We start from the raw sequence: 22,339 nt of genomic DNA, 5'->3' as shown, positions 1-22,339 counted from the left end.
ACCTACCCAGCCGCAAGAAGTGACTTACATGATCTCTGTAGATGTATTGTACTTGGATCTCACACTGACTTCTTGCTCCCATCGTACAAAGCCTTCTATTACATTTCTCATATTACATAACTTTAGCACAACCCCTTCGTTCCCTTTGCATTTTTAAGACATGCAGAATTGCTATTAAGTCCTCCAATATGCAAATGCAATGTCTGTTGCTTGCAATGTAAGTACAAATGGCTGATCCAGCCATATTTGGATTTGCACTCAGAAGCAGGTCCATTGTATGCAATTAGCCCATGGATTGATATTTATCATGATCGACAAACAGAACCATGTTTAATGTTAAGTTTATGTATATGAACAGTATACCTCAGAATTAGCAACTTTCATATATTACAAACTGAATAACACCATTAATCTGTGTGTGTAAAGCAAATAAATTTACTTACAAAGTTGTTCATATGCTTCCTGAACATGACCAATAAAATTTATTAAAACAATATATTTACATAGATATATACAAACTTTTGTAAATATTAAAATAGACCATTTACAATTTTACAATTTTCGTTCAAAGTCTTTTTTCTAAAAAAAATAGGCTCATTTGAGTCAGATGTCTAACAACGATTTTTTTGTGTTTTTTTTTTTTTTTTTTTTAAGATTTAAACACAAAAATACTCTGCTTAGGATAAAGGTCATCAGCAGCAGGCCGACATGGAGCTTTGCTTTATGTTTAAGTGTTAAATAGTATCTATTGAAGTAAAATGGGTGGACTGAGTGACGCATGCATTACCTTTTTATCCATAAACCTTTACAAGGCTACGGACATGCCTTACTGAAACAATGGCAAGTACAACACATTACACAACAAAACCAAAAGACAACAACTTTGGTCCATTAAAACGGCAGACATATGTTTTCACATAAAATATCTATCTTTTGTACAGGTTTTGATCCTTAATTACAATACTATATACAAATGCACATATATATATATTTATATATAAAATAAGTTATTTAAAATAAGACAATATTACAATTGTTTGAATTTCACACATATACTATCTAAAATGTGATAAATTCAGTTATTTCATTGCATTACCCTTCATTATCTCCTGGGTTTAAAATGGAACATTAACCTTTAACTTTCGATATAAAGGAGTGTTCCTGCATTGCACTTTTATAGTTCAACCCTTATGGCACTAGGTGGACCGAGCTCTTCAGTGGAACTGTAAAAGACAGGTACCAATGTTAGCTTAAAGTAAAATGGGCAATTCTTTATGCTAAGGTCACCTAGATATGAAGTCTTCAATGCTCTTTGAGCTGATTATAGAGACACTTCCCTAAAATCACTGACTGTGAAGCTACTTTAGTAATATTTTAATTATCGTCTTTAATATATATGTGAGCAAAATAAAAAAAGTGTAGCTGTTCCTGAAAGACCTGAAGACCGAATGTGCACTTGTTTCCTTGACATTCCTCAGTGCATGTATTAGTCAGAGAGGCTTTGCACTACACTATTTGTTAAAGCAACTGTCTGCAGCTGAACCGACAGCAGTGCAGTCTACGGGAAGTAGCTGCAGAGTCTGACAGCGTCATATAGGAGTCAGTTCAAAGTCATCGTTGACTTCCACAAGAGGGACGTAGAATTCTTGTATCTCGTAGATGCTGACGGATTTGTAGGTGGCCGGATCCAGTTCTTGCAGTTTGAGCTGCCACTCCAGCCTCTGTACAGCGTTCAGCGCTGCAGCTTCATGCTGCTGCCTCATGAGTAAACACGTCTGCGGACAAAGCAAATACAAAGTGACAACTAACCTTTTCCCAAGACACCGACCATCGGGTGACGTTTGTGATACAAGATCGCATTGTAGCATGAAAATACTAGCTAAGGAAAATTTGTAAAACAAACGTATAATGGATTTCTGGAGTTTGATTTGTCTGTAACAACTGATCCAAGGAAACCCTTAACATGCAAGTCAATCTACAGTAACAGGGCTGCAAGGATCATGCCTATTACAACTTACCTTTAGTTTATCAAATTTATCATCTACATCATGTAACCAGGACATGAACTGCCGGGCATTAAATCGATCACGTACAGAGGCCTTGCCATCTTCAGTCTACAAAAAAAAAAAAAAAATCACAGAAATATAAAAGAATTCAACTATATTTAATAATAATAATAATAATAATAATAATAATAATAAAAACACATGTACAGAAAAATCATGATTAAGTGTATGCAAATATAATATAAAAATTGTATTGTATTTCACTTTTTAATCCGACATGGTAAGGCTCCACACGAATATCACAAATGGCAGACACTAAAAGCACATGTCCACCTTTAATCCTTTTTCAGTTATGGATGCCTCTGGTTTTGCAACAGAACCAGGCTGTTCTAAATACGATCTGTTGAAACTTTACCTGCTAAAACTAAAGGTGCCCATACACGGTCCGTTTAGCTCTTAATTAGCACGCATTGCATCGGATCGCATCCCTAGTGCATGCCTTGTGATCCGATCCGATGTGTACCTAGTACAAAAAGTATGTGCAGCACATACTTTTTGTACCGTACGATGAGATGCGCGGGAGCGCGCATCTCATAGTACAGAACGGACGGCCCGGGAACGGACCGTCTATGGGCACCATTAAGCCTTTTAATCATTTTGAAATAAGAAACAGATATTTATTTAGTGACCTTACTGCGTTGAATGAGAATTGAAAAGGTATTTAGCTTCTACATGATACATAATATGATAATAGACAGCAATAATGGTACACACAGAATGAATACCAAACAGCATTCTTGTACAGAACACTTGGTGGCAGTGTTTTGTATTAATATATTATTTAACCTGGAGGTCATAATAATTGGGACACTCAGTTTGTTTCTATATACAAATACATATATAGTAAAGATAAGCAGTTTCAATTCTCTGGATTCCGAGCCGCTTCAAACACTGGGGATCTTAGTTCACCAGAGACGGGGGCCTGAGTGTTCCCGCCAGACTCGGATCCCACACACCATCCTCACTTGTCGGATTGTAGCGGGACTTGCATCCGATAGAAGGCACTATTATACGGGAATGAACGCTGCTGTATGCTATGCTACACTCTATATTGGCACTACTATTATTTTGATTGAACCAAATATATTAAATTATATTCTCTGCTTTGGCACTGCTAATTATTTTGACTAAACTGAATATTTTAAATGATATTATACTATATTAACTGCTGTGTCCAAACTCCAGTGGACTTGGGTCTCACAAAAGGCTAGGATGTATGCTGTGTACTGCTGACTCTGTGAATATCTGTACTGTGTCCAGACTCCAGAGGCTGTGCTCAATAGCCTACTCTTTGCTGTATACTTTAATAACTGTGCTGTGTCTAGAGTACCCAACTGTGCATGCATACAGTATGGTGACTCTTTTGGTAATACCCCACTGTGCATACAAGTACTGTCACTCTGCAGGCTGAACAACACTTTGTATACAAACACTGTGAATCATCAGGCCATATGACCAGTGTGTGTTGTTTGTAGCGCACAAGTACTGTGACATAAGCTACTGCAAGTTTTAAAAAAAGTATTGTGCTGTACCCCAATGTTTATACAAGTACTGCGACTCTGCAGCCGTTTACCTGCAAGGTTCCCAGCTGTGCTGAAAACTCTCTCGGAGTACACACTGGAGGATGGACAGCTAAAGTAATTCAAAGCCGGTTTGTACAAGGCCCTCTCAAATTGCTTCCCACCCCCCCCCCCCCCTTACAGTACTGGAAGGGACTGTCTGACATGTCTATTACGAGGTCATGAAAAAATAGTCTACCATCCCTTGGATAGAGACCAAATCAGAAGGTGTTTCTTTAAGACCCGACTAGATGTCAAAAGGTTGTGACTTATTTGTATTAGCATTGGATCTTTTGGGAAAGATAATTTTTTTCCTGGCTGCTGCCGAAGAAACTGAAGGAGGAGATGTTGTATTGCCATTTGGATACTGAAATTGCTAACACAGTGGGGTATGGCACGCAGAGTCGTAGTACTTTTAAACACAGTTGGGTACTCTGGACACAGCAGTTCTTATAGCACAGCATAGAGCAGGATATGCAGCACATTCCCCCGGTAGGACTCTGGACATAACACAGTTATTAATATATATTATAATATTAATAATATAACAGAGTCAGCAGTGCATACATGCAGTGCAGACCATTGTGAGACTCTGGACACAGCAAGTATATTTCAAAATAGTTTATATTATAATAATCAGCACAGTCAATTCCCAGCAGAGTATTGCACAGCATACAGCAGCATGCATTCCAGGGTAATTGCATTAAGCTGCGGTACCTTATACAGAATCAAAGTGCCATGAGTATCAGACATCAGAAGAAGACATTAAGACTGTAAGTGGGATCAGAGTCTGCTTGGGTGGACTCAAATCCCTAGTGTTTGGAGTGCCTCGGATTCCACAGAATCTGAACCGCTCATTTCTATTCCTAGCCCACAAAAGATACAAGGACCAATCGCACTGGAAAAATATTAGAATTAATGGCAAGGCCCCTCAGTTTATAGTATAGCTATTAATTATGATACTATCTAGAGCAGTGATTTTCAACCTTTTTACCTTGTGGCACACTAAATAAGATATAAAATTTTCCAAGGCACACCATGAGATCCCCACAGGGCAAAACACTCTGACCCTACAGGAAAAAAAAAACAATTGGCCCCCATATAAAAAAAGCAATCACACTGGTCCCCACAGGTAACAAAATAAAATACATTGGCTCACTTCATGAAAAAAAGAGACCAGTAAATAACAGTTGAACTGGTGGTGGCTGTAAAATGGTTTGGGCATCTCTAGATTTGGGGGCACACCTGAGAACAGCTCAAGGCACACTAGTGTGCCACGGCTCAGTGGTTGAAAAACACTGATCTAGAGGGTGTGCCGCCACTGGACATTGAATATATGACAAAATGGGGGTGGACAGAGAATAGAATGTCTCTGTGTGGCACACCAAAAGAGTGGAATGGTAACAATTAACTTTTATTAAATGTTCATTAAAAAAGCGAGATAAAAAGACACAAAATTTCACATACAAACATGGACATGTATTTAAAGCGGGATATTACTATCCCTACAACGTGGGACCCCACTGTCACCTGCACCTTCTTTTAATAATAAACGTTGAGATCGAATAAGGGCATGTAATCACAGTTTATTGTGGTGCTATTCCTAGCCCAAACAAACCAAGCACTTCTACCACAAAAGCTGCAGACCATGTCGCTGGATGGCTTGGTTAAACGGTGTATGAAAATAATAGTATGAGCTGTAAAGTGGTTCAAATTGTCTGCAAATGACTGGAAAGTAATGTTATTGAAAAAAATATCTAGGGTCAAAAAAAATAAAGGCCAAATGATTTAATTTAGATTTTTTTCTGTACATTTTTTTAAATAAATCCAACTCCATGGTGATTTATCAAATACAAAACCAGCTGAAAAATCAGAACGACACCCCTCCCAAAAAAAAAAAAAAAATGGTCTGACTTTTTATTTATTTGCACCAGACAACTGATGGGGTGATTAATAATAGGTAATGTTCATGACCATTTATCGCTCTCTTACCTGTGACTCCTGTGGGACATTGTACACCTCAGCATCCAGCAATACAGTGCAGGCACTGAATGGCAGTGACTGATTGGCCAGTGTCCTTGCTGCCCGATAGTGCACACGCAAAACTTCTTGTTCATTAGAAACAATGAGCTTCTCCTAAATCAGATGGAAAGTAACCACAAATTAAGGGTTCAGTGGCATTTTGAGCATTTTCCAAAACACACCTGGGGTCCAAATATAATGAACCTCTTGATGCTGCCTGATGCTGGTTATTGTGTGCACTAATGATGGAATACTGACAGATCACATTCAGTTTCATTCTACGCTTACCTCAATAGCAATCAGAGAAAGAATTTACAAAAAACACCATAAACCCCGTTGATATATTTTGTTTCTAAGGTGTAAAAATTCCAAATCAAGAATGAAATGATATACTCACCCTCTCAATGCTGTGCTGCAAACGGAGTTTCATTCGTACAACCTCCTGCTGTCGAAAAAGCTCTTTGAGTGGTTCGGAGAGGGATGGAGGTGGTGTAATCTGAAATTTAATGACAGAAATAAGTAACATTTTCCATACAAGGACCAAATGGTATCATTTCATAATGAGCCAATAAATAATAGGTAACTAATCTAAACACATAATGATTGTTTGGTTGGATTCTGACAAAAAAAAGTTACATTAGTGTGTGAGTGCACATATATGTGGTAGGGAATATAGAAAATAAGTACCATAGGGGCAGAAACTGAGGTGAATGGCCACATATTCTCTGTAATGTGCTGAGGAATGTGTAAACCAGGCATGTCCAACCTTGGCCCTCCAGATGTTTTGAAACTACACATCCCAGCATGCTTTGCAATAGTTTTAGCATTCCCTAATAGCAACACTGTGGCAAAGCATGCTGGGATGTGTAGTTTCACAACATCTGAAGGGCCAACGTTGGACATGTCTGGTGTAAACCGTCAAAGTGTACCCTCGTGCTTGCCATGCTTCGGGTATGGTGTCTCGCTACGCTCAACACCCTATTCTAATCTCCTTCCATGCCCTAGTGCCTTGATGGCTAACCTTGACACTCCAGCTGTTGTTGAACTACACATCCCAGCATGCTCTGCATCAGATTTAGCATGGCCAAATAGCAAAACTGAAGCAGAGCATGCTGGTATGTGTAGTTTAAAAACACCTATCGGCACAGGTTGGTCCCCCCCAAAAAGTGAAAACTCATGTTCACCTTTTGACTGTTGACCTAATGCTTGTGTCAACCTTACAACCATGTCAACCTATTTCATGTGTCGACCTTCAATGGTCAACCCAATTGATGTCGACCGAATACCACATAAATAACGGTCAATAACTACCATTTAAAGCAGGCCTCTCCATAATAGTAATTTGCATTATCGAAGCTTATTCAATATCAAGGTGAAATTAGCAAAAATATGTCCCAGACTTCCAGGAGGGGATATAGCATATGTACCATGTTTAATAAGCCAGCAAAGCTTAGGCAGATTTGACTCTATTTAGAGCTATGCTCCACCATTGTCGTCTTTCTATGCTTCACTATGATCACCTCATCACTGATGGATTTGGTTTTCGTAGTATTGATTAAATTAAAAAATATATTTTCAGAAGCTTTTTCTCATTGCTTTTGAAAAATGTCCTTTAAAATTAACTCTGCAAGTGCTATAATTTATATGTATACCAGAAGTGCAGAGCATTGAAAGGTTTGCTCCATATTTTGGGCCAAAATAAAGTTTTGGCCTAAAACTTTTTTCGGTACTTGTGGAGTATCACGGCTCCCACGATGGCCATCGCACGGGAAAAAATCGCATCGCATGCTATTTTTAACAGAAAAGCATCCAAATGCAGTGAAATTAGTATGAAACATGTTCAATGGCCCCCAAATGTCATTTTTGAGGCTGTACCACCCCACTATCAACGCGAACCCGAAGCGTGGCGAGCGCAGCGAGTCCGCGAGGGGCGGCGGTACGCGTCCTATGACCTTTTCATACCCCCACTATCCACGTCGGCGTGGAGTTGAGAATAGAAAGTGTGGCGAGAGCAGCGAGCCCGAAGCGTGGTGAGCGCAGCGAGGGGACACTGATACCTTCACAGGTATCTGCGTCCCCTCGCGGGCTTCACGGGTGTCCACGTCCCCTCGCCACGCTTCAGGCTCGCCACACTTTCTATTCTCATCTCCACGCCGACGTGGATAGTGGGGGTATGAAAAGGTCATAGGACGCGTACCGCCGCCCCTCGCGGGCTCGCTGCGCTCGCCACGCTTCGGGTTCACGTTGATAGTGGGGGTGGTACAGCCTCAAAAATGCCATTTGGGGGCCATTGAACATGTTTCATACTAATTTCAATGCATTTGGATGCTTTTCTGTTAAAAAACGCATGCGATCGCATGCGATTTTGTAAAAAAAACTGTAAAAAACTGCAAAAATCGCATGCCACTATATATGGCATGCGATGGGAGCCGTGATAATCCACAAGTACCCTTTTTTCTTTCTACATTTACAATTTTTGTGTTAATACTTCTTGGTGTTTGTTAACATGTAATACCACAAACTGGGATGCTATATGGACAGTTCCTAAAATGACAGTAGGAACAGACCACGATGATCTCTTCTGCATACTGAAAGCATATTTAGATGCACTGGTATAGCGACATCTATGAGTTAGAGATTAGGAGACATTAGGCTTCAGCCAATGTCTTCAGGATAGAAAGGTCAGGGAGCAAATGGATACAGATTGTATCCTAAGAGTGTGGCAAGATCTGACAAAAACCCATCAGACATAAAATTAAAACCACTGACAGATGAACACTGATTACCTCATTTCAATGGCATCTGCCATGGGGTTGAAAAAATTTGGCAGTAAATTTTTGAAGCCGATGTGTAGGAAGCAACAAAAATGGGGCAACATAAGGATCACAGAGACTTAAACAAGGGCAAAGTGATTATGGCAAGGCAATTGTAATAAAAAAAAAAACCTCAGGTCTTGTGGTGTGTTAACGATATGCAGTGGTTCAAGGAAGGACAACTGGTAAAACGACAGTCATGGGCACTCAAGGCTCATTGATGCTAACCTGTCTATACTAATTTGCTGCTAATGTCTTGGTGCCAGATACCACAGGACTCTTTCCGATATCTTGTGTAGTCCATACGTAAACCGCTCAAAGCAGTTTATAATATAAGGCAAATGGTTTTAAATTTTAAACCAATTTTAAAGTAAATAAGCAAAAGCTTTGAGCTGTAACTCGATTCCAGGGGCGCCCTCATTTCCTGAAAGAGCACATTACATTCAGCTATCAAGTGTAGCACAAGTGTGTCATAAAGCTCCACATGCTCCTTGATGATACAAAACATTAATATGTAATGCAGGATTTATTGTTGATTTAAAAGTGAACTTACGGTTGGTATGCAGAGCTTGCTGAAGGGGTTCCCATCTAGTAGATATGAGCCATTGAAGGTCACATATTCATCATAGTACTGTGGTGCCTGAGGGATGACACTACACAGCATTTTGCGTCTCTCCTCTACCTTCCTTCTTATGTGGAGATACTCAAAGTAAGGATTTGCTCTCTCAGACTGATACGGCTGAATGTCATCCAATTTTAAGGAATCTACAACTGCTGCTAGTGACTGCTGAGTCTTCTCCTTTGCTTGCTGTATTGAGGGGTTGGCAAGACCAGGCTGAGGCACACGAGGCAATTTTCTTTTACGTGGATGATGAACTTGTACATCATCCTCTTCAGTTAGTCTTATTCTCCCTCTTAGTGATATAGATGATTCCATGGTCTCCTTTTCAGATGTATGTGAATAGGATGCCTGTATCTGTTTATTCTGATTGGCTAACAAGTTAGCCCGGTTTCTAGTAATTCTTTGTGGAATTTCTTGAGGCTCAGTTTTCTCCTCTGCATTTTCCTCTAATTCCATCTTAATGGACTGGCTAAATTTTTGTATCTCTTCTTGAACCGAGGGGACATGACTCTCAGATGGAAAGTGTACCTCCTCGGGTTTATGCAATAAAGTGGTCCGGCTGATTGGAAGATGTGAATTCTCGTTATGGATTTCTGCTGTTTGAAAAGTTTTTTCTAAATCAAACTCACTCTTCATGTTCCCTAATGTAGATGCCAGACTTTCTGAAAGTGTTTTGCCTTCTTTAGGTATAGATTGGGTGTCATCGGTTTTATCAGTCAGAACACTATCCCTTGTCTGGGTTATATTGTGTGAATATTCCTTCAAGGTGTCAATGTTTCTCTGCCCATCCTCTGTACTTTGCGCTTGTTCCACATCAGTGTCTGAAAGTACAATTTTAATCTTCTCAAAAGGATGAGGATCTTCTGAAGGGGGTGCAGAAGTCACCAAGGTATTTTCTGTTTGGGAAAGTTTGGGATCGATTTCTTTCACCTCATTTGCTTTGACACAATTCAAGTTGGCACTTGTGAAATTGTGGTCTTCCCTTATTCTGCTGTGCATTTCTTTAAAACAGCTGAGCAGAGAACTTTTTGGAGAACATGGTGCATCTATAGCCGTTTTATGTATAGCGGTGTTACATGATGTGGGAGAAGGCAAAATGCACACATCATGTGAGCCAGTTTTTAGGGTTTCCGGTCTAGAAGAGAACAAGTCCTGAGACATTTCATTATCAACATCAGTGGAACTGGGAGGCTCCTGTTCAGAACAAATTACTTTAACAGGCCCGGATTCCAAACTTGAAGACATTTCTATTTGACTGACAGAATGCTCTGTGCCACTTTGATGAGAGGATACTTCAGAAGATGATTGTTTTTCTTGGGTTAATACATTTAAATCTACAGTATGCTTACTAAAAGATAAAGATTTTTTGCTGTTCAAGTGACAATTTGAGACAGTACTGTACAAATCTCTCTCTGTAGTGGACAATACTTCTGGTTTTGGAGATATACAACTGTTTGGCATCAGTAGGACAGCTGATGACAATTCTTGTAAAGTGCTTTCAGATCCTGAGGATGATTTTATTCTTGATTCCACAGAAAGTCTGCATTCACCATCTTCCACAGAGACTGACCTGAGATAATTTGGAAGAAGTCTATTTGTCAAAGGTGGTTTAACACGATCAGGTTGCTCAGCAAAACTGTCCAACTCTCTATCATGAATTGCAGGTGACTTAGCACTCGGTAAAAATGGTGACTGGGAGAAAGACATTTGAGAATCTGAACCTTCAAGTGCAAAGTCTGAATCATATTCAGTTGTAGGCCTTGGCGTTGTCACAGTAGCGTGGCAAGAATCTTCAGAACTGGCTACTGAAATCATTGATATCGATCGTGAACTTAGACCTGTTTTTTCACTCTCTGACCTAGGAGATCTTGCTATGCTATTATTCTCTAGAATTAAGAGAGTCTTTCCAGCTTGTGTCAAATTTTTTCCATCAACTGATTGCGACCTGCAGCTTGTGGCATCCTTTAATAATTTTTCTTTTGTATAGACATCAGACAACTCTGAACTTTTGGATCTCATCAACTCCTTGATTTTAGATGGCGTGAGTGAATTTCTAAGTTTTTCTTTTTCCTTTATTTTATTTAGTTCGGCACTGTTCCGATGTTTAAGCCTCTCCTTTTCCTTTTGTTTAATTTTTTCTTTATGCTTTTTATGCCACTGTTCAATTTCTAGATCTTTGAGGCTTAGCATTCGTTCAAAACTAGTCTGCATAAGGTCATCATTAACCAACCTTTTTTCTTTAGGCCGAGTATCTTTTATTACCTGCAACTTGGGTTTACATTTTTCTGTTTCAGTTTCTTTTGGTTTTCCCTTTAGTATATTTGTTTGTGTTTTATCTTTATGCTTGTCACGCTCTTTGTATCGATCAATGTCTTTTTCTTTATCTTTCCTGTCTTTCTCTTTGTATTCTAGAATTTTTTGTTGCTCCTCTCTGGTTTTTTCCTTTGCTACTGACAGTCTTTCATGGAGTATTTTGTTATTTTCTATGTTAATTTGTTTTCGGTCCTCCTGACTGTGCTTCATACTTGTTCCAGCAATAAAGTCTCCGTCCTTAGGCTTTTCCTTCTTACGGTACTCACGTTCCCTGCGTTTTGACTTGTCCACTTTGCTTGATTCCAGATCTTTATCATTTATTTTAACTTTTTTATCTGAACAAACTTTCTGCTCACCGAGATATTTATCTTTATCATTTCTCTCAACCTTTTTCTCAAGCTTATCTTTGGACTTTTCTTTGTTGGCTGATGCATTTCGGATTTTGTCATTTTCTTTTTGGAAAGGTTGCAAATGTATTTTGCATTTTTCTGCAATATCATGTATTTCATTTTTTTCTCTTTCTGATTTATGATCTGGTTTAGTTTTTTTCTCTTTGTCTACAATTTTTTTATCCAGTTTTTCGAAGTCCTTTTCTTTCAATGCCAATCTTTTGTCAGTCTTTTCCCGGACATCTTTAACATTTTTTTCTGGTTCTTCATCTCTTTCCATGCGTGAAGCATCCTCTTTAATAAGAGCATTAGACAAGAACACAACTTCTTTCTCTGGAAAAAAAATATTACAGTCTCCTTTTTTTGCACTCTCCTCATGATCATTTTTAGAACTTTCTTTGTGGTCATGATTTTCTCTTGATTTGTCTTCTTTTGTGGGCGTTTTATCCAACTTGCCTTTTTTCTCTACGGATGTGTTTTTGGATTCCATGCTCAAAAACTCTTCATCATTTTCATCACTTTTAAAAAAGTTTTCTTTCCAGAATTCTCTGTCAAACTCAATGTTTATTTGTGCATTTTTACTATTGTCTTTAGGTTTATTTTTATCTTTCTCCACATCTGGTTCTTTTTTTAACTTGTCTTTTTCCCTCTCTTTATGCCTTACTTTGTGCTTTTTGACTACCTTTCCCTCCCTGTCTGATTTTTTTTCTGTACATTCAGATATCTCAAATGATGGACTCTTGCCTTCTTCTTTGCACTTTGTGGTAACCCGCTCGCTGTGCTCATTAAAAAAGTCTTTCAGATGCTTACTTTTCTCTTTGTATTTGGAAAATGTAGAGCTAGAACTTTCCAGTGCATACTCTGAATCAAGGCTCTGTTCAAAACGGTATAAGTCTGCTTGTAATGAGGACTCCGAACCTTCAGGTGGCGAAACACACATTTTAGTGTTTTCTTGTTTTAGAGGTGTTGATTGCTTATCCACTGAAGAATAAGTGTGTTTAGGAGATTTACCAGGAGTGATCTGAAATAAATGTAATGACCCTTCCTCCTTAGTGCACAAAGATTTCCTAAACACATCCTCATCTCTGGTTTTCTCTAATGAATCTAAAGCAGAAGTGGCTATGTTTACAACTTTCACATTTTCCTTCTTCTCTTTTTCTGGTTTTAATTCTTTGTTTTCCTTGTTTTTGCTCTGGTTCTTCAGCTTCCTTTTGACTTTACCCTTCTCTTTCTGATCATGTAAAACAGTGTACTCTTTTTTAAGTCGGATATCAGTATTTAGGCTTTCTGATATCAGCCCCACTTTCTCTGGAGGCAAATCGTCATCTGAACTATCGGAGCTTGTGAATAACAATCTGGACGGTTTTGATTTTCTGTTTTTGAACAATTTTGAAAAATCTAGCTTTTCTTTCTTAACAAAGAAGTTATCTTTCCCTTCAATGCTCTCTTTTTTAATGTCATTCCTGAGCAAATGCTGGTCTTTCAGCATTTTGCCAATTTCTATATGATCATCGTCATCATCATCATCGTCCTCTTCCTCCTCTTCATCTTTAAACTCATATTCATCAAGCCCTGAAGTGCAAGGTGTCCCTTTGATGGCAACATGTTTGCTTTCATCGATGAGAGACTCTTTGTCGCCCTCTGAATCTAAGTTTTCATCCACACTGGACATATTGGTAAACTGTGGCTCTTCAGAGTCTGTAAAATAAACCATCAGGACCTTAGTAAGAAAATACATCAACACCAATTAAAAAGCCTGTGTGTGGATCTACCAACGGTCGACGTTTCCAGATCCCCTAGCTGGTGCACAGCTATAGTCATTACTAACGGTCACATTTTCAAACATGCTGCTCAGGATCAAACAGAATTCCTGCATACCTGCATAACTATCATCATCATCAGAAATGGGAACTTCACTCTTCAGTAGTTGCTCTATATCCTCGTTCTCAGCCATATCAATGGGACGGGAGCCGTGTTTGTTGGCTTGGAACGCATTGCCCCCATGTCGGAGAAGCAGCTTCACAATCTGTATTGTTAAAAATCAGATTAGGTCTGTGTCTAGAGAACACACATTGTTAAACCATTCCTTTATTTAAGATTAGCATGTTATCATGGGGAAATTCTACAGGTCTGGAACTAACCAGCCAAATAATTAGCTCCTAGTGGATTGTAAATGCATACAATAGAGCATTAACAATCCATATATGGTTTCACATAAATACAGATGGTCTTTCACATTTATGGCAAGTTAATTAACATGATTAGAACATGATTAAAATGAAGTACAATCACGAAATCTAGGTTTAGCAAGGTGTTCTATATTATTATACAGACATAAATAGTAAGAGTAATAGAACCAAATGATATAGATATTGAAATCTTCATATCTTATTATCTTTAAAATCCAGGGATTACATTGATGCTTTTAGATCTTAAGCAATCATGGTAGCTATCCAATCATTTTATTCCTTACTGTACAGATGCATCCTCACACACTTTGCGTTATTACACCATATAGTGCAGAATGCTTGGCGCAACATCTTTCCTCTAAATAATTCTTCTTTGTTGCGTCATAGCTACATAAAAAATCGCTCACAGTGTACCAGAGATGCTAGATTATGACTTTTGTTGCAAAGGAATTGGTATATCATATGTATCAAGGTGCAGATTCAGCATACCTAACATGGTTGGATGAATGAATAGCCACGGCTGCAATAGCCAACCCTTCTTACATGGATTTGTAACTTAGTCATGCACAGATACACCGCAGCCCCTATTACTCATTATATGCTAACATTTTCTTGCTTCTTGTCAGTTTATCGGCATGAATAAGACACAAATTCAGCTGCAAGGACTGAGGTGCATCAAGAGGAGATACATGGCGCTCCCAGGGAAAAGGTGTATGAGGACACCTGTTCATAATAATAAAAAATAATAATAATCTAAACCAGACATTCTCACCCACACACTACAACATATAAAAGGTTAACAGGGCAATGACATTATGACTACATCTTTTGCTATTTTTAAAACAGTCATTTTTACCCTATTACACGTGATAAATGTAGAAAGTTCATCTAAGTGTATGTAGTGAGTGGCTAAAAATCTGTACAAGATTGAATCATAACCGCACTGTGTACACATACACTGAACCGCCGAATGCTGTTGTTGCATCCGGTTTTTGCAATTCAGCCGGATATGTGTAGACTGTCAAATAGAAATACATGGGCAGACTCCTTTCTGCCAAACAGGTTCCGTTGAACAGGACCTGTTATAGTGGGGGGTATGAGCGTAGTAACTATAGTGAGCGCCCAACTAACATAAGTACCGTTTTTTTTCTCTGCAAGAAATTTGCAGTAGCATTACAGATGTGACATGAGATTTTCAGACTATTTGACTGATGGATCTGATGTGGCGGGGCAGGAGGAAAACTAAATCTGTTATAATTCAAATAATTAGATCTTAATGATACCGATGAGTGTGATACCGATATCATTCTGAACATATGAGTAAAAAGCAAACACTAAGGGGGGTATTCAATGTCAGGGGAACTTTCTTCCCTTGTCCCGTTCTCGCTTTGCTTGACTGGAGCTCGGGATTCAAATGTCCCTGCAGCCGAGCGGCGAGAAAGGGGCGTGGCCGCGAGTTGAGGATGGAAATAGACGAGCTCCGGCCGGGAGCTTGCCTATTTCCGGCTTTTCTCGGCAGAACGAGCCTGACAGCTTGTGATGTCGGGTTCGTTCTGCGGAGAACCCCTGTTCAATGCTGTCGGGGAAGACAGCATTGAATAGGGCCCCGCAGCCATCTCCCCCGTCGGGAGATGGCTGCGGGACCACGACAAAGATTGAATACCCCCCTAAAGCAATTGTTCCTCCAGAACCTATGGTACACCCTGTTGCAGCTACGGAATACCTTGATGTCTTTCACTGTTGTATTGATGGCCGATATAGCAGCACATAGATTTCTATGTACACATTTGCCACTTTTAACATTGCTCCAAGCTTGCTACTAAGTTATTAGAAAACTTTTTAGCCATTTAATATAGCAATGTGATTATGAAAGACACAGACGTTACAAATAGTTAATGAAACACTTACATTTCTGTGCCCGCTGCTGGCTGCATCATGGAGGGGTGTATCATCCTCCAATCCCTGGGTATTTACATCTGCTCCAGCTGCAATTAACACTTTAGCAATTTCATAAAAACCCATATTACAAGCTTCATGTAGAGGTGTCCAACCTGAAACAAGATATTAGAGACATTATAAAATCCACATTGTATATACTTTGCCTATAAATATAAGAGGTCAACTGCTTTCTTAGCGGTGTATCACAGTAATGTAATTCAAAAGCACACACTGTAATACAACTTTTCCTTACATATCTCTCAAACTTATGGGCCAAAAACTAGGCTATTGTCGACGAATCACTCAATAATGGGTGCACCTGCAGAGTGAACTGGAAAACGTGAACTGTTGGGAGGGGGGAGGAGGCAGGGCCCTCTCTCCTCATGTGCTTTTCTTAGAATATATCTCTGCAACTCTGATAATTGCATCAGTGTCCCGTTACCTGATGAAACAGTCTTTATTTACCATGTACTTATCGTAAATTGCATAGAACTGTGACCTGATATTTTCTTTTCTAGGTCAATCCCAAAAGGTTGACAACACAATACATGAAAGGGTTGCCCGTTTAAAGCTTTGCAGGGCCGGGGAGAGTCTAATAGAGTGTGGGGATTCGTTCAAGTAAAGGGGAGCAGTGTAGGCCAAATTTGTGCATGGGATGCAGTGATCAGAGTAGAGGAGAGGCAAAAAGGGAGTGTATGTATGGAGATGAGGTTGGTGATGTAGGAGTTAAGGTGCCCATACACTAGTAAGATTTATCTGCAGATCTGGCTGGTTGGAACAAGAACATGGTTATGGATGAGTGTCAGTTTTCCAGATTTCCAAGCAAATGGTCAACTGTCATTTGCACTCATCCATAACCATGTTTTTGTTCCAACCAGACAGATCTGCAGATAAATCTGCGTGTGTATGGCCACCTTTAGAAAGGTACTGGATAGCATAAAAAGCTGCACTGCGCCCAGAGGACTGAGTCCAGGAAGATCTGCTGTACATGAACAGATCAACATGTAGTGCAACTTTCCTATGGAGAAACCAATCAAGGCAGCCATCTGAGGTCCACCACATAAGTTGCTAATGGCAGGGTGTGCACATAGTAGGAGCTTATACAGTGGAGCGAGGGGAGGGGGTGTTTAAAGGAAGACAATTTAAGTAAAAAACAAAAACCGTGGCATAAAAAGCAGAATTAAAACAATGGTAAGTTCAATATATGTAGTAATGAAATTAAATTTCACAGAGGGTGCGAGTAAAATTTTTGTGACTTGTTAAAGGATTCACTGAATTGTTGCTGCCACTTTAGATGGGTAAAAATGTAAATCTTCCCATTATTACCTGCAAAGTCCTTAACATTGACATTTGCACCTATCCGAATAAGCTCTTTCACTTGACTTAGGTCTCCTCGTATAGCTGCCATGTGCAGCGGGGTTTCTCCGCGTTCATTTCTTTTATTAACTTTGTCTTTCTGTCTTGTGGAGGAAGAAGGAGTTTTTTTCTGGGTTGGTGTTGCTTGAGAAGGATGATTTGGGGTCGAATCTATGGAGAAATACAGTCCGATAATAATAAAACCACAAACACAGAAAGATGAAAGAGAAACTACATGTCCTCTTTGTTAGCATTATTTTGGTCACACATTTCATACATAATAAGGAGATTTATGAAAATATGGTTTACACAGTAATTACAATGGACTCCTGATATTTAGCGATATAGGGAATATTCGCTAAGCAAAAGATGACCAAGACCCTGCTGAAAAGTAAACTACAGTAGGTATATTATCTCTTTGAGGGACCTATTTAATTCATTATTTGTGTCTATTTCCCTGAAAGCTTAGATGCAAAAATGAAGTATCCCCCTGAATGTATGAAGGAGGGACAGCAGCTCGGACAGCTGCTGCTATCCGCTCATTTCCACTGGCTGCCGCATCCCTTATAGGTTTTTATGAGTGATTCGCTGCTGCCAGATTTACCAATATCTGGAACGCAAAGTACTGTATATATTGGCCCCACAGACTTGTAGGCTTTTGTAGTCTATAGGCTACAGATTGGAGACACTGATCCAAAAGAGTTCCTCAGAAACCTCTGTTGGAAATGGTCGCAGTGTATGGAGATTTGGCGTGCACAGAAACCTCGGCACCACCTTACACATCTTTTGGTGTCAAACTATTGACTGTCTAGCTAGACATGAATCCTTTATTACCTGGGCTGTTGTCTCTTGCAGTCATCTGCATAAGGAGAGCCATCTGCTTGCGCTCCGATAATGGGTAACCAAAGAGGATGTTAACAGGTGTAGATTTCTTGCTTCCAGCCTCTTTCTTCACTTTCTTTTTCTCAGGCCCTTCTTTCTCTGAAAGCAACGAAGGATCAGTTATTATTGTGTAATTATACCTGCACTCTGAGAAATACAAAACTTTTAGTCAGATACATTAAACCCACTTTATAACTAGCACAGTATGACTGATAAATTGTCAAATTGCAGCACCAAAAAAACTAATAAAAAAAATGTATATCCTTAGCAGTTTTTTTAGTAGTCACACAAATATGTGATGATCAAATCAGAAAAATCCACTATAAAAAAAAATCTAGGTGGCAAGGATGAACCAGTGATGACCTAATAATCAGTGAACGAAAAAAGGAAGAAGGGGAAAACAAAAGCTTTGTAAAGGTTTTCAACATTAACAGGCTGTTAATAGGCTCGCCCAGGGCTATCTTATTAAGGCAGCAGAAAACTATACAGGTTTCATTGAACTTGTGCGTTTTCAGGAGTCTGATGCTTTTTATTGGACGATACAAACTGTATAGCCCGTAGAGAAAAAATAAATTCTGTAAAGCATTAGAAAGAAGTGCCAAATATGGGATTTTCTTGCATCCAATGTTTTATTGGGGATAATAGAATATTGGTGCGAGTATCCTATATAATAAAAGGCTAATGCTCATCCTCAACTCTATGGGTTGTGCACACTAGTGCCACTACGGGTGTGGATCAGTTGGTCACCAGCAAGTTGTTAGACAGTCATTAGGTCGACATGAGTCTAGTTCATAAGGTTGACAGGATCATTAAGTCGAGAATCAAAAGGTCGACATGGAGTTTGACCCGAATGTTGACACAGTCTACATGGACACAGGTTAACGTGCACTGTGTCCCCTCGCTGCCCTCAACACTATTTTATTATCCCACCACGGGCATGAAATACTGCCTGTCGGCACATGTCGGCTCAAAAAACAGTGAAAAACTCCATGTCAACCTAATGACCCTGTCAACCTTCCTGCGTGTCTACCTAGACACATGTCGACCTAAATGCATATCAACCTAATGACTGTAACAAATTGCTGGTGACCCAATGACCGTATCCTGCCACTACATGGCCCCCGAAAAAGCAATTCAAGTGTTACATCGTTCAGGTGTGCCCAGACATCCCTGCCCTGGGAAAAGGTGCCCATACACGTTACAATTATTGTATGCAATTTGGACTAGATTGCATAGCATCACATACATTTTGCAATGCGATGAGATACAATCTAGTCCAAATTGCATCGAATAATTGTACCGTGTATAGGCACCTTGAGGATTGGTCAGAATATAATGAAAACAGCATTGCCATGCATGAATGTTCCTTAAGGTGGAAGTTGTAATGTACTCTTTAAAGTCATTAGATTAAAACTAATGAAAATTAAGAGAGAAAAGAAAACAAAAAAACAGGAAAAAGAGGTAAGGGGGCTTGAGTGGGCAGATCACACAGAGGGACAATCCTTCCGTAAACTGTTCCCCAATACACACAGCAAATTGTGTCCATACTAATTCATTTACACCTGCATTAGAATTAACTTTGGTAAGCTCACAGCTGGTATAAAGGGCTCACTTACAGCACAGTGCACATAACTTTCTTCTTTCCGCAATGTCAACTTTTGAGAAGATAAGAAACACTTTGCCAAGGAAACATTCAATGAGATCATAGATTTCCAGTATTTGGCCTAAAGTTCTCCTGTACCCAGGACCAGGCCAGTACAATAATACTGCAATGGACTACAAATAGCACCTTTAGAAGGCACTCAACATCCACCCAATACAGTACCAGAAAATAGAGATTTTCATTTATATAGTAGGTCAAATCACTCATCTGTCAGGGAGCATTATGGAGTGACAGATTGCATTCTACATCAGCCTTCAGGAATGGAAACATTAATGAGAGTCATGGTTTTTCCTGTTTATTAGATAAAGCAAGCTACAATTCATACTGAAATATCACGTAGCAAATCGCTGTGGCCGAACACGAACTCCAGGAACAAAACAACAAGTTTCAACTACAGGTTGAGTATCCCCTATCCGTGCATCCCCTATCCGAATTATTCCAAAAACCGTGGTTTTTGGAATCATTCGAATTTTTTTTTTTTTTTTTTTTAACCCCCCCTAACCCTCTTTTCATACTTACCAAGTCCCAGGGCGTCCACAGCAGGCCTCCGGCATCTTCTCCAGGGTCTCCAGCGGTCCCAGGAATGCATTGCGCGAGTGTGCGCGCGCGCCGGTGACGTCACCGGTGCGCGCGCACACTCGCGCAATGCATTCCTGGGACCGCTGGAGACCAGGAGAAGATGCCGGAGGCCTGCTGTGGACGCCCGGGGACTGCGCAGACACTGAGGGACCACCGGACACCTTCAGGGGACAGGTAAGTATGGCTACACAAATTTATTCCAAAAACCGGAAAATTCCCCTATCCGGAATGCTCGTGGTCCCAAGCATTTCGGATAGGGGATACTCAACCTGTACTTCTTGCAGTTGTCAACAGGAAACTAACTTGCTTTTTGTGTATTAAATGCCTGGCTTTCTGCTTCCGTTATGAAGCATCTCCCAAATAGCATTTTTCTTTTTGAAGAGCTAGTATGTTAGACTGGCTCTCTATACAGTGCCTGTGTATACTCTAAAAGGGTATTTATGCTGAAAGATAGATCTGATGCCCATAACCAGATTCTAGCTATCATTATAGAATGTATTAAACACACCTCCACTTGCCCTCTTTAGAAGGTTTGATAAACCTATCCCTGCGTGTTTCAGAAATGGTCCTAAATATTTCAGAGATTCAGCATGAAGAACAGAAAACGGTCAATGCAAATGCAAGAAACTTTATTAAATTATATACCGAGTCAGGGCACCTCTACATTTGCAAGTTTGACATAAGATGTCACCTAGAATCTGTGAGAAGGCATGTAGCAAAGTCCCATATCCGCTGGAGGACACTAACCTAATTGCACACGATTCCATGAACACTATCTATCGCTACTGTGAAGCATAGTGATGGAATTCTAAATTATAAGCAATGCTCTATTGCTTCAAGGGTGAAAAAAGTTCCATAAAACAGGAATTTTAAATACATAAGAAAATAACGTGACAAGTAAAAAGGTAATGTTTTAATTAAAAAATAAATAAAAAAAAAAGCCTCAACTAAAATTTCTATTTAATTTATTTGCTTTCCAGGCAGATCTAGTGCTATTTTTTTTCTTTTGCATTTCACATTATGGTCATTAATTTAAAATTCAAATTCAAAGCTAAAACACTAATACAATACCTACTCAAAATTAAAATTTATATCCCCAGTAAGGAAAATGCCCTGACGCTGGGTTTTTCCAGGGATGTGGAAATGGCGAGTGCTGGATTAGTGGCAAACCTTGCCATTCAGGGGTAGACGGTGAGGAGTCCCCCAGAACATTGAATAGGGCGAGCGGCCAGCGCGGGGGTTAAATGGCGAGGGTGGCTCGTTTTCTGCAATCCTCACTGAAAACATGCCACCCTCGCTGCAGACACCCCTCGCCAGCAGCATTGAATACCTCCCTATGACAGAGGGCCGGATTGTATCAAGCTTTAAAAAGGTGATAAAATGGACAGCTCCTACCTGTCATTTTTCAAACCCAGCCTGTATCATGGCAGGTAGGAGCTGACTGGGTATGGTCACAAAAGCTAATACAATGTTTTATAAACACAATTTGGTAAACCCCCAATAACTTTATATCAGTGGTTCCCAATCTGGGGTACTTTTCAAGTACCCCAAACGGTCTGTAAATAGTATTGGTAATAGTGGAAAAAGAGACTAACCACGTTGCGCAACTTTTGGTTCAGTCTGCCGTGCCAGAGTGTCCTCATGCTTTTGCCCGACCAGCAATTCACTTGGAGCTCCTCTCGCTACCCCCCCGACATCAGCAATCATCTCTCCCACGCAGACATGGGTGGAGGAAGCAGCACCACTAATCCTACATGTGTCAGTGGGAACCCCAGAGATATTACACTGAGTGACCTGGTTCCTGACCGCACACTACTATTTCTTACTATAAAGGACATGCCTACTGCTCACTTCCACTCCGTTTGCAAGTACTGTGGATATTACAAATTTAGAGGAGAGGGTTCTCATAAATGAAAAGCCTAACTGAAGGGTACAAGAAAGACAAGGT

General features: G+C 39.8%; 1 protein-coding gene across 8 annotated transcripts in view; it reads right to left on the bottom strand.

Annotated features, from left to right (window-relative positions):
• Positions 1-325: 325 nt before the first annotated feature.
• The window catches only part of ANKRD12 (ankyrin repeat domain 12), a 120,184-nt gene continuing 98,170 nt past the window's right edge, over positions 326-22,339 (bottom strand). For all 8 annotated transcript variants that reach the window (XM_083187636.1, XM_083187632.1, XM_083187637.1 and 5 more), the window contains 9 exons: positions 18,102-18,248; positions 17,238-17,438; positions 15,882-16,024; positions 13,663-13,810; positions 9,014-13,482; positions 6,045-6,143; positions 5,618-5,761; positions 2,019-2,114; positions 326-1,775 (listed from right to left, as the gene is read on the bottom strand). In XM_083187636.1, the coding sequence (XP_083043762.1) occupies positions 1,590-1,775; positions 2,019-2,114; positions 5,618-5,761; positions 6,045-6,143; positions 9,014-13,482; positions 13,663-13,810; positions 15,882-16,024; positions 17,238-17,438; positions 18,102-18,248 (5,633 nt within the window). In that variant the 3' untranslated portion in view covers positions 326-1,589. The remainder of the gene's footprint in view (positions 1,776-2,018; positions 2,115-5,617; positions 5,762-6,044; positions 6,144-9,013; positions 13,483-13,662; positions 13,811-15,881; positions 16,025-17,237; positions 17,439-18,101; positions 18,249-22,339) is intronic.

Source organism: Crinia signifera, chromosome 5, assembly GCF_055691185.1.
Source record: "Crinia signifera chromosome 5, ASM5569118v1, whole genome shotgun sequence".
NCBI lineage: Eukaryota > Metazoa > Chordata > Amphibia > Anura > Myobatrachidae > Crinia > Crinia signifera.
Note: the sequence above shows the minus strand (reverse complement) of the source record. Positions and strands in the feature narration are given on the sequence as shown.